At 50.2% G+C, this 12,515-nt stretch overlaps 1 protein-coding gene across 1 annotated transcript in view; it reads left to right on the top strand.

Annotated features, from left to right (window-relative positions):
• Nucleotides 1-41: 41 nt before the first annotated feature.
• Nucleotides 42-12,515, top strand: part of LARS (leucyl-tRNA synthetase) — a gene marked incomplete at its 5' end in the record, with an annotated part of 17,516 nt that continues 5,042 nt past the window's right edge. The window contains 15 exons of the mRNA XM_010159076.1: nt 42-92; nt 894-979; nt 1,070-1,135; nt 1,233-1,315; nt 1,941-2,079; nt 3,882-4,094; nt 5,069-5,126; nt 5,534-5,597; nt 6,177-6,360; nt 6,587-6,677; nt 7,526-7,666; nt 8,200-8,340; nt 8,439-8,549; nt 9,351-9,461; nt 11,109-11,213. Coding sequence (XP_010157378.1) covers nt 42-92; nt 894-979; nt 1,070-1,135; nt 1,233-1,315; nt 1,941-2,079; nt 3,882-4,094; nt 5,069-5,126; nt 5,534-5,597; nt 6,177-6,360; nt 6,587-6,677; nt 7,526-7,666; nt 8,200-8,340; nt 8,439-8,549; nt 9,351-9,461; nt 11,109-11,213 — 1,644 coding nt within the window. The remainder of the gene's footprint in view (nt 93-893; nt 980-1,069; nt 1,136-1,232; nt 1,316-1,940; nt 2,080-3,881; nt 4,095-5,068; nt 5,127-5,533; nt 5,598-6,176; nt 6,361-6,586; nt 6,678-7,525; nt 7,667-8,199; nt 8,341-8,438; nt 8,550-9,350; nt 9,462-11,108; nt 11,214-12,515) is intronic.

Raw genomic sequence — 12,515 nt, forward strand, 5'->3', positions numbered from 1 at the left:
CTGGGATTGCCCTAACCCAGGTGCAAAAAGTTCAAAAAGGGCAAAAAGTTCAAGATGTCAAGAAGGTTATTCAGAAGCGGATGGTGGATAATGTACGTGGTAGTGTGCACTCAGCTTCTTCTGACTTCCCACTTTTTCACAGCAGCTCTGCTTGGGGTCTGCAGGCCTCCTGCTGATGCTGCGGACAGTGCGGGCTACCAAATTCTGCTCAAGGACCTCGTGTTCCTGGACCAAGTGGGATGAATAGCTTAACTAGCGACCTCATTTCCTGCTTCGTCCCATCGCCTTGTCTAGGAGATGCTGTGGTGGTTGGATTTAATCTTGGATATAGTTGGGAATGTACTGCAAATGTAAGATCCGAGTTGTGGCCTCTTCCAAGCCTGCCAACAAAGGGTGTCTGATACGCAGACACCCCGTTTCTGGGGCTCATCATGCAGGAAGGGAGAGGAGTAAAGGAACAGTGATCATGTCGTCCCTCTAATAAGATTTTCCTGATGAGGCCCGGAAGCGGGAATGCTTCGGTTTAGTCAATATTCCTTTCTGGCAGCATTATGTCCAGATTATCACATACCGCTCCATCCTGTCTTGTCCTGCATCACAATCCGTAGTCTGTGAAGGCAGGATCGAACTTCACGGTTACGTTTTTCTTGACCCCTGCTGCCCCCAGATTTTCTAATAGTTGTTTTACTCCGTGGGGGTGTAGGGAGTGAGTAACCTTTTGTGCTTCTGCCCTCCTTCTCGTTGTGCAGAGAGCCTGTGCAGTGGCGAAAGCCGTGCAACAGATGCTGTAAACCAGGTTAGGAGGGAGAGGATGCTTTTTAGGGAGATGTGAGGGTTTTCAAGACTTGGCTAAGAACTTGAATCTTAACTTTTATTGCCCTTTCAACTCTTAGGATGAAGCCATGATCTATATGGAACCTGAGAAACAAGTTATATCGAGGTCTGCTGATGAGTGTGTTGTGGCCCTCTGCGACCAGTGGTAAGCGAAGTAAAGCTGTAGTTACAAAAGTTACTGCCAAATTCTGTCATTGTGGATTGCTTTGTTACACTGAACTTTTCCTGCCTGTAGGTATTTAGATTACGGTGAAGTGAACTGGAAGAAACAGGCATCAGAGTGCTTGAAACATCTAGAGACGTAAGTTTTACAAGCGGGTGTGAAGGGGAGGACTGTTTGCTGCTTGTGGTGGTCTGAGGGCTGAGCAGGGTAATTGGTAACAGCTTATTTATTACAGGTTTTGTGAAGAGACCAGGAGAAACTTTGAAGCTACTTTAGGTTGGCTACAAGAGCACGCGTGCTCCAGGACGTACGGCTTAGGTAGGCAAACCACTCCTTTCCTCACTGATGCATGGGGATGGCACTTGCCTCTTCATTTGGAAGCCTTAGGTGCTGTCTAGAGCCCACAGTGGTGTGGGTAAGTGTAGGGCGGATTTATCCCACCTACACCTTGACCTGGTGTCCCACAGAAGGCACGCTCTCTTGGAAACGCACGTGGCCGGGATCACTTCATCTTTCCATTACTGCCTGAGTCTGCAGCATCTCTGCAGCTTTTTGCCTGGGCCACCATTTGGAAGGGACCTCAGAGAGGGAACTAATCCCATTCCTGGAGTGTTGTCCTTGAATTCTGACTAGCCTTCGTGGTGTGTAGTGTATGACATGGGACGACTGCTGCAGCCGCATCAGAGTGCGCAGCAAACCGGCACGAGCCGAAACTTGCCTGGCAGCTGTGTTAGGAAGCTGGCCTCAAAACCAGCAAATGCTGTCGCTTTAATGAGGTTTTCCAAGGCGTAATTTGAATTTTTGAAGAAAGGATTTTTAAAAGCTTAAGCGTGAGTCCTCTCGTTCCACTGAAAGCCAGAAACTGCTTGGGTGTGCTTGAGGGTCACGCTTGTCGCAGGGGTGGCGCTGACCATGCCTGACACCCGCCTTCCGTCTCTCCTAGGCACCCGCTTACCTTGGGATGAGCAGTGGCTGATAGAGTCGCTCTCTGACTCCACGATCTACATGGCCTATTACACCGTGGCTCATCTGTTACAGGGGGACAACCTGAGGGGCCAGGGAGAATCTCCCCTAGGCATCGGGTGAGGAGAGTGAATCGCGACGGTTTCTTCTTTAATTTGGTGTGCTCATCGCCCGGTTCTTTGCTCTGCGTTTAAACGCCGTCGTTAGAACGGAGCCTGCTGTTAGCCAAGTTACAGCAGATCTGGGGAAGGGAAATAAGGGAAGAGAAAGGAGTGTGGTGGCCAGAGGGAGGGGGAGTGTCCCTGGGAGCAGAGAACCACCTTTTATCCACACTCTGTGTGTGGGAGTCTTCAAAGTAAGAGGGAGGAGAGGCACCTGTACTGAAATCCCCCCGGAGAAGGCACTGTGACCCCTTGGCTGTGGTGGTTGTGCCCTGTCAGTGGCAGACGTCAGAGCTGAGATGGGACAACCCACCCGGAAGTGCAAAACCACTGCCAGTCTTGCCTTGGACTTGGGCCCTACTTCTACGTGTTTTATGGACTCTCCTGGAGTAGTGTACACACTGGAACTGACCTTACTCCATGCTATAACTAACCTGAAAACCACCTCCAAAGGGAAGATCCTTACAAACGGAAATAGTTCTGAAGGGCTTGGCGAGGTTTCCCTTTGGCTCAGACCTCTGATCAGAGAGGCTGCCTGCGCACTGCTCCTGCCTGGAAGCAAACTCTGAAGTGAGCTTCCTTAGCACTGAATTACAGATCAGGTGTAATTAGGTACATACAATTAGCCTGCTCTTTGAGAGTAGATAACATCTCTCTTAGTGTTAGCAAAGTGAGAGGGGATCTGTGGTGTGGTGCGTCGTGTCAGTCACCGGCCGGTTACAGCTGTCTTTGGCACCAAACGTGGGAGCGAAGTCACGGTGCGCACCGGTAATTCAAAGCACAGAACAGCAGCTACCGGGTCGAAACCAGCAGACTGGTGCGTGTAAGAGTGTTCCAGACCGGTGGTGTCAACCCCCGCTTGCGCTGGCTGTTGAACGTGTGCTGGGGGTACTCTGCACCCAGCGCGCTTCCTCTGCGTGGCACGGGCCAGAGCACCTCGGCTGGTGTTAACGAATGGAAAGCTGGATGGGAAAGGGTGCAGTCTGACATGTGTGCAGGTGGTACCTGCTGGACGCCGCTGGAATTCTGAGGAGGTGGGAATGGAAGTCTCTGCAGAAACAAGGATATCTTATTCAGCGCAGGCCAGTGCCTGCAGAGCTGTGGGTCTGAGCTGTGGGTCTGAGCTGCATCTCATCAGTATTTGCATTCAGAATTGTGGGTCTTACCTCTAGTAATTGTTAAAATGCGTCTTAACGTTAATTAAACATTAATTTTGAATGGATTAATTCCGTTCCAAGTGGAAAAAGGCTAATTTTTCCATGTAGGAGGATCCTTGAATTGTTCAGCCGCTCTCTTGTACTCCTGCTCTTTTACTTCTGTGGGAAGTAAAATAGCTTCATGACCCAGGGTAGGGGAGGGCAGGGAAACTTAGGAGCTGGTAATAGGCGTTCAGTTCTGGTCACAAGTGGTGCCGGGGAGGGCAGCATTTAGAAGAGAGATAATCAGGTCTCCAGGACACTCAAGATGATGCTTTAACTGTTATTCTGTAGGGGAGTTTTCATGCCTGACTGGGAAATCTGACGGGATGCTATAAGCAGGGCATGGCGTGACCCGTTGTGAGTTCTGAATTTGCTTCTGGTGTTGGCCTGGCTCGTCTGACCATAGCCAACATGCCTGCACGCTCCTTGCCCGCGTTTGCTGGGCTTATCATGCGGGGATGTGGTGCGGAGGGGTCAGCAGTTCTAAGGTGCCTCACTCAGAGCGCTGGGGGGGGTCAGAGAAGCCCTTATGGACCCCTCGGTGTGGGGCTGATCTTGCAGGGCGTATCAAATGACCAAAGACGTCTGGGATTACATCTTCTTCAAGGCGGCTCCATTTCCTAAAACCGAGATTCCAAAAGAAAAGTTGGACAAGCTAAAGGAGGAGTTTGAATTTTGGTACCCTGTGGATCTCAGAGTTTCCGGCAAGGATCTTGTCCCGAACCATCTGTCGTACTACCTCTATAATCACGTGGCCATGTGGTCGGAGCAGAGGTGAGCGGGGGTGGCACGGGTCGGGGGCTCGGGAGGTCAGCCCGGAGGGGTGGTAGTTCTGGTGCCTTCGCTGAGGGCGCTCTGGGGCGCACGGCGTTCAGCGTTAGGTTGGAAGCGCATGCCTTCGGACTGCTGCTGTTACAGCTGTCTGCTACAGGAGCTACTGAGATGGGAGGCTTTTCCCCCTTGCTTCCCCTGGTTTTTCTAGAATCCTTTAAAGATTTAAAGAGGTGAGATTCTGGCACGTAAAGCAGAGCTGGAATCCAGCTGATAGCATGACTTGTAGTTGGCTTGTTTGTTCCAGCCATGGGGGTTCTAGCCAGTAGCACGGTTGCCTTGGCAGTTTCCATCCGCTCCAGAGCAAGCCTAAGGATTTGTGTCCTAACTGAACGGGACCTTGGCTTGGTGCTTCCTTAGGGTGTGTGTAAAACAGCAGTGGGGTGTCTCAGGGTTTTCTCTCCCTCTGGGGGTGGAGTGAACACGGAGTAGCAGCATCTACAGCTGAATCCAGATGTGTAAGAGTGGAGAGCAAGTTTTAACTTAGCCTTCAGTGGCCTGCTTTAGAGAAGTCAAATGTCTCTGTAAATAGCTCCTGCTACGTGTTTTCGTGTGGAATCTGAGATCTGCTTCCCCACTGGTGGGAACACGTGGGACTCGGCTGTGTCAAGAGCTGCTGGGCAGTGCCAGTCACTGGCCCTTCAATTAAATGTAGCTGAACAGGGGGAAGTGGGGTAAATGAAGTGTAATTGTAGGTGCAGCACTCCCTGCTTTGCCTTCACCAGTGATCATCCCTAGCCCTTACACTGGGGTGCTTTCCATCCTCAAACACACTCCCTAAGACACCCCGTAGGAGGTTTTTGAAGGTTCCACTGAAGGTGCTCATCCCAAAGCAGGACATAGAATGTCTGTTCCGTGTTTTTTAAAGAGAAAACGTGTTTATCTTACCAAATGCTTTGTGTCTTGTCTTCAAACAGAGAAAAATGGCCAGTAGCTGTGAGAGCAAATGGACATCTCCTGCTTAATTCTGAAAAGGTATAGTGAGGGTTCGTGTCTGAGGGTGCTTTGTGGTTGTCAAAGTAGGCACTTGAAAAAATCTTTCTTGGAATTTAAGAGGAGGAAATAGCGAAAAATTAAGGTTCTTCACTGGTGCCCTCCAGTTGTTTATTCATCAGAGGTCAAGACCTACTTTTCGTCCTGTTCTGTCTGACGCTTCCCTGCTGCTTAGTAGTAACTTGTGCAAGTCTGAAGGCAACATTCAAGGGTCAGTTGAGTGCTTGTGTAGGCTGCTTTTACCGAGAGACCTCGTTCAGATCTCCCCATCGCTGTTGCCCTGATTTGTGAGACAATACTTCCTCGGTGCTTTGCCCAAACCCCTGCTGCATCTTGCTTATCCAGAAACAAAATGGATGTGGGAGAAAACGCTCTTCTGTTTCTTTCAGATGTCTAAATCCACAGGCAACTTTCTTACCCTGACTCAAGCTATTGACAAGTTCTCTGCAGATGGTAAGTGTGTTCTGACCCGCATCTGGTCTTCAGTTATGCCAAAATGACTGAAATTAGTGTTTTGCTTTCGAAGGAGCGGTGGGTTTACTGGAGTAATGGACTGCAGTAAATCCACCCCGTGCCACCTGTTCTTGTTGGAAAAGCTGAAAGGTTTTGTTTAGAAAGCTGGGATGCACGTTAGCACAACGCCTCTTTGGACCAAGAACTGCTCCTGGCACTGGGATCTCGCAGAGGGGCCTGTTTCGCTCTTCCAAATCCACTTCAGAGGTCAAAACACGGCCCGTACTGTAGATGCGCGCTGTGCATACACGCGCACCCGTGTTCCTGCCTGCTCTTGCTTTCGAGCGGTGGTTGTAGCAGTCTCCTGCCTCTTGGTGTCTGCTTTCCTTCCTGAGGAGGGCACTGTGCCGCTCTTGGATGAAGTGCATCCCTGGAGCCATCTCTCTAGTTGGCCAGGCAGTTTGTAAAGTCATTTTGCATTTTACTAACTCGCCGTGAAATATGGTTGCAGTTATTCGGAGTCCTGTGCCTCCTGCATCCCTGCCTGCCAGCCCTGTCAGCTGGTCCCGTTTCTTTCAGGCATGCGTTTAGCCTTGGCTGATGCTGGAGACACTGTCGAGGATGCCAACTTTGTGGAAGCCATGGCAGATGCTGGTATTCTTCGACTCTACACATGGGTGGAGTGGGTGAAGGAGATGATTGCAAACAGAGACAGTCTGAGAAGTGGTCCTGCCGACACCTTCAATGACAGAGTCTTCGCCAGGTACTGTACAAAGGCCAGTAGTGGAGTTTGGGCCAGTTCTCTTCTTGCAAGGAGCATCTCTGTAGTTACTTTTACAAATGAGTGAATTCCCTAAACCAGCACACATTGCAGAACAGGTTTTGTGATGGTGCTGCACTGGGGACACTGATAGTGGTGCTTTGTGGTGTTGCCGTTACGTGGGGCAGACAACGCGGTGTTGATGTTCTCACTTCCCCTCCCTCCTTAGTGAAATGAGTGCGGGTATAATGAAGACAGACCAAAATTATGAGAAGATGATGTTTAAGGAAGCTCTGAAAACTGGCTTCTTTGAGTTTCAGGTAGGAGGAATTGCTTTTTTAGGTGTAAGAAACTAACGCTTGCTATTTGGTACTTTGCGGATTTCTTTTGATCCTGATGTCTCTGATCCTTAATTATACAGCCTAATTGGAATCAGTGTTGTGCCAAGAAACCAGAGTCCTTTAATGGCACAAATGGGAAATTAGAAAGGTCTGCTTGGGTCATTTCTACGAATGTCCAGGGGAAGACGACTGTGCTGCTGCAGACAGTCCTGACACCCGAGCAAAAAGCTGCTTAAAAAAGGACCCTGCTGAAAGGAGTGTTGCCTTTCTTCAGCTCCTTTGTAATGAGGAGGAACTCCTAGAAATCCAGATACTACATCAACAGAAACGTTTGGAAGCAGGGTGCTTTCTCACATACTCCGTAAACCGTGTCTCCGGAGTGTCTGCTGAGCCATGCCTCTTCACTTCATGCATTACGGACTCCTTGATGTGGCTCCTTTTGTGATATTCAGGAGTATGATTACGTAGGCTGAGTTATATGTATAACGATAGATTGGGCTCATTGCTGCCTTCTCAGTGCTTGTTACTATCTGACGCAGGCTACTTGGGGTGCTAGTGCCCAATTCACAGCTGTGGAGGCTTTTGTCTTTTATGTCTCTGCCAATAACAGTTTTAAAAGTGCTGCATTAATGCAGAAAGCAAGTGGCCACCGCCAGGCTCGCACTCAGGGGCTGCAGGAACATAGAGTTCCGGAAATAACCCGCTCTTGAGTTCTAAGCTGCTTGCTTTCTGACGGCGCGTTAGGGCGGAGCATCGTGTGTGTCTTCGTCTGTGTTTCTCGGGAACAGTTGAGCGCATTGGTGACGGTTGCGTTGTCTGTGTTTCAGGCAGCAAAGGATAAATACCGTGAGCTGGCGATAGAAGGGATGCACAGAGAGCTGGTGTTTCGGTTTATCGAGGTTCAGACTCTGCTGTTGGCTCCTATCTGTCCCCACTTATGTGAGCACATCTGGGCACTGCTGGGAAAGGTACTCACATTTCAGTTCTGTCATCTCCTTCAGGCCTAAGCTTCCCCTGGTTTTCAGCCGGGCTCTGTGGATGCCTGTCGTATGCAGGTAGAAGAAACCTGTGTCTTACGTGGAGCCGTAATAGCTTATTGTCCATGGGACAGAGAACATACAGAGGTGGCCTCTTACTGTGATGACAAGTGCAACTTCATACAAGTCACCTTGGTTGTGTACTCACAGAGCTGAACTTACCCCAGATAATGCAATATTCCCACGCTTCTGTGTGAAACGTAGGGGCTTCTTAATTGCTTGTGCTCGTAGATGAAGTTACGTAGCTACATGGCAAGTGTCACTGTATGTGTAATCCTTAACGCACTTGCAAATAGATGCCTGTGGGCTGTGTACTTACTCCTTTACAACTTAGTCATAGCTCGTGCTCACTGGGGTAAATCTGTCTAAACTCCAGTTTCCAGTCAAGGTGCAATGGGTTGAAAACCCGCCAGGTACGGATGTGTGTTCATCTCTGTGCGTGTCACTTCTTCCTTTCTTCAAAGCCTGACTCGCTCATGAGAGCCTCCTGGCCGACAGCAGGTCCCGTGGATGAGGTGTTGATTCGCTCCTCTCAGTACCTCATGGAAGCAGCTCATGACCTCCGGCTGCGTCTCAAGAGCTACATGGCCCCTGTGAAAGGAAAGGTGACGTGTACCTGGGCATCTCGCTAAGCACGCATATTTGATCATTCCCTATTGCCTCAGGACTCCTTTCTAAATTTTTTTTTTCTTTGTTTCCTTAGAAAAGTAGTAAAGAACCTTCCCAGAAGCCTTCCCACTGCACCATCTACGTGGCGAAGAGCTACCCGCCTTGGCAGCACACCACCTTGTCGGTTCTGCGCAAGCACTACCAGGTTGGCATCCCTTCCTGTCTCCTTGGGCTGCTTACCTGCTTTTTTCTCTCTGTAAAAAGCTTATAAGCTGTAAGGTCTTAGCAAGTTATTTAAATATAGAATAAGATAGTTGAATTTTCTTTGGTTTTGCAACTGTCCAATGAATTTTGGTGCTTAGTGAAAATGTCCCAAGGAATGCCATTGATTTGACAGCACAGTTGTATTGGTTTTTGACAGTTGGAGTAAAAAGCAGACCATGGGATGCTGCTTTTCCCATTTGTAAGTCCATAGCTTTCAGAATCTTCTTCCCAAGCGCATTTCTGAGGCACCACTGTTGGGTGACAGATGAATGTGGCCTTACTCTGCACGTGAGCTTGGAAGTGGTGCTCTGGCCCTGGGACAGGTGGTACCGTTCAGTGATGTTACAAGGAGTGTGTTGAAATCGAGGACGTCAGTAGTAAGCGGAAGGAATAGGCTTTTCTGCAAGTGGAAGAACCTGTGCTTCTGACAGGGCAAGATTTTGGTGCCTGGATGAACCGTCCTCAGCTCGAACAAATCTGGATTGCAGCTGATGGATTGGAGAGTGACGACTTCTCCAGCTTGCTACATTGAGATAAACCCGTAATCCTTGTGTGACATCTGGTTTTGGGGTGTAAACTTGGGGCATTCTACGGGCTTTCTTCTGCATCAGTGTTAAAATCTGCTGCTTGGTCTGATGCACTAAATAGGGTTGTTGCAAATACCTAGATTTTGGATGTGAAACCCAAACAAGTGTTTCTTACCGATACCTGTGGTTTTTAATGGCTGTTCCTCAATGTTTAGGTCAGTGGAGGTCAGCTCCCAGATAACAAAGTAATTGCCAGTGAGCTGAACGCCTTGCCGGAGCTGAAGAAGTATATGAAGAAGGTTATGCCTTTTGTTGCCATGATTAAGGTAAGTTTTGAGGAGAGTTCTGGTGTAGAAAAAGCTTTCGTGGCTGAAGCACGTGGGACAAAGGCAGTGACAGTCTGTAACTTCGTGCTTGGCTGCTATTGTTCCCTTTACGTCCTCCCTGAACCTCATGCTAACTTTGGAGTTCAGTCTTTGTCCTGCCCCTCGCTCATTTGGCATCTTCATCTTTTTGTTCATAAGCGTCTCTGGCATCTCTGGAGGCAAGAGGTGACGAGGTCACTCTGCGACTGGCCCGGGTGAATCCTGGGCCCAGGCCCAGCCTGGGCTTGGTAGTCTGTGCACGTTGCAGGTGTTACAGTCTGTGCTTCAGCTGCCGGCGGGTTCCTCTGCGTTCGAAATGCATCGTCTGGCGTTTCCGGGCCTTCCTGCTGGAGTGAGGGTCAGGTGTTGCTCTGGAAGCATTCACCGTGTGGAAGCTCACAGCAAGGCTGGAGAGAACGCATTGCTCAGCAGTTGAGGGAGGGAAAAGGGACTGTTCTGAGCCCTGAATGGAATTATGAATTTTTTTGTATCATTCTTATCTTTTTCTCACTAATATTCTGATATTTCATTATTATTTTCCTGTCGTGCAAGCCTGTGAAAATCGTGGCTGGCCCTGTTTTAAAGACACCTTTTTGTGCTTGCTGCTGCAGGTGAAAACTCAGTACAGCGACTAGCAAGGTTCAGGGAGCAAAGAACAAGTGAGAGTTTAAATAAAGAAGTAGGATTTAAAACCTTTTTGACTTCTGCTCGCCTGTAGAAGTTGAGAGGGATTAGTAGTGGAAAGAATCCTTCTAAAAATGCTGCTCTTTCTCCTTAAACTTGAGCCTCATTTTTAAGTTGTGTGTAAGAATGTCTTTGCTTGTAAGCGCTGCATGGCGCAAATGGAGGTGCAGAAACGTGAGGTTTGTGATTTATGAAGGGAAGCAATTTGGTGTTGACAGAGGGAATCTTGCCTGTTCAGCTGACAAGGAAGCCAGGAAGGCACAACCGTGCTGAACCCAAGGCAGAGCTTCAGAGGAGGCAGCTGGCTCTGCCTGAGAGCGCCAGGAGGGGGCAGGTTCCATCCCCGAGAGGAAGTTCTGTTTTGGTTAAAAAAAACCACGTGTTTTTTATAGTGCCCTTTATACTTTGTCTCCTGTGAGTGTTGCTGCTGGCTTTCTGGACTAATGAGGCAACTTTTTTGGTAGCGTGTAGAGGAGCTGTTATTTCCCTGCCGAGGACTTGTTTCACAGCTGCGCTGAGCGTGTCAGCTGTGGCACGCTTGTCCTTTCCCCTAAGCTGGGTCACAGGGCTGGGTTCCTGCTGCGACAGACCTCTGCAACGCTGACGTGCCGCGTGAATTCCCAACCTGCGCATTGGGCAGGGGTTATAAATAACCGTGGGTGCCAAGCACCTTCTCCATTCTGTATTAAAACCAGGTTCTAGTTGCTCTTACTGCTCCCATTGGTGTCCCCAGCTCCCTGCAGAAGGAACCCTGTTCCAGGGTGGTTGTTGCTCCTGTGCCGGTGTCTTGTGCCAGCATGGAGCTCTCGAGTGCAGCAGCCTGTTTGCTGCCTGACCGATGTGCGCGCTTTGCCATTGTGAAGCGTCGCTTTACTGGCAGCGTTTACAGGGTTTTGAGCCTTTTTGCTTTTTTACCTCTGGCAGGAAAATCTGGAGAAGAATGGTTCACGTGTTCTGGATCTGGAACTGGAGTTTGACGAGCGTGCGGTGCTCATGGAGAACATCGTCTATCTGACAAATTCCCTGGAGGTTGGGATCCGCTTGGCATGTTTGTTGCGTGGGTGTTATCGGGATAGCTGAGGGAGCAGCCTGCCCTAGGGCCCCGGGCCTGGTTACGTTCACTCCTGGGCATGCGCTGCTCAAGCAGTAGTTCATCAGCGTTCTCCGTGACGATCCTGTGTTTAAACTTAGAATGACAGAATGGTTTGGGTTTGAAGGGACCTTAAAGATCATAGATCATAGGATCATAGAATGGTTTGGGTTGGAAGGGACCTTAAAGATCATCCAGTTCCAACCCCCCTGCCATGGGCAGGGACACCTTCCACTAGACCAGGTTGCTCCAAGCCTCAACCAGCCTGGCCTTGGACACTTCCAGGGATGGGGCATCCACAGCTTCTCTGGGCAACCTGTTCCAGTGCCTCCCCACCCTCTCCGTGAAGAACTTCTTCCTGGTATCCAATCTAAACCTCCCCACTTTCAATTTAAACCCGTTACCCCTGTTCCTGTCACTACAGGCCCTTGTAAAAAGTCCCCCCCAGCTTCCTTGTAGCCCCTTCAGGCACTGGAAGGTGCTATAAGGTCTCCCCGGAGCCTTCCCTTCTCCAGGCTGAACAAGCCCAACTCTCTCAGCCTGTCCCCATGGCAGAGGGGCTCCAGTCCTCGGAGCATCTTCGTGGCCTCCTCTGGACTCGCTCCAAGTGGTCAATATCCTTCTGATGTTGGGGCTCCACAGCTGGACGCAGCACTCCAGGTGGGGTCTCACCAGAGCAGAGCACAGGGGCAGAATCACTTCCCTTGACCTGCTGGCCACAGATGTCTCAAGGCATTACTAGCGAGAACGATTGGAGCCCTCAGCCCCGCGTGCCCGGATGCGTCCAGTGGCACGTTGGCTCAGCCCTCTCCAGGGGGCAGGTTCTGGGCGGGGGGTGTAGTAAACTGGGTGGCAGTGACGCTGCTTCACGCCAACTGAGTGTGGTCCAGCGGGCGGTGTGTTAGCGAGGGGACAGCTCAGGCAGGCTTGCATTAGAAACACCCCCAAAACAAACCATCAACACCCCTCTCTCCCCCAAAAAGCACCTCTTTCAGGAATTAGGAGGCACATATGCTGCGACGCTTCAGTGGGTGCCCTGTGCAGGAGGAACGAAACGGGGGGTGTGGGTTTGTCCCGCGTCCGAGCGAAGGCAAACGCGTCAAGGCCGCGAAACCGGCTGACCTGGGGGAACGTGGGGAAGCGTGAGACGGGCTGTGACACGTGCAGTTTAATAGGGCTGGGAGGTTCTGTCCCAGGGCAGAGCTGCCCCAGGTTTCTCTGGAAGCTGGAAGTGGCTGGGG

This window comes from Eurypyga helias, unplaced genomic scaffold (assembly GCF_000690775.1).
Source record: "Eurypyga helias isolate BGI_N326 unplaced genomic scaffold, ASM69077v1 scaffold38839, whole genome shotgun sequence".
NCBI classification, from domain to species: domain Eukaryota; kingdom Metazoa; phylum Chordata; class Aves; order Eurypygiformes; family Eurypygidae; genus Eurypyga; species Eurypyga helias.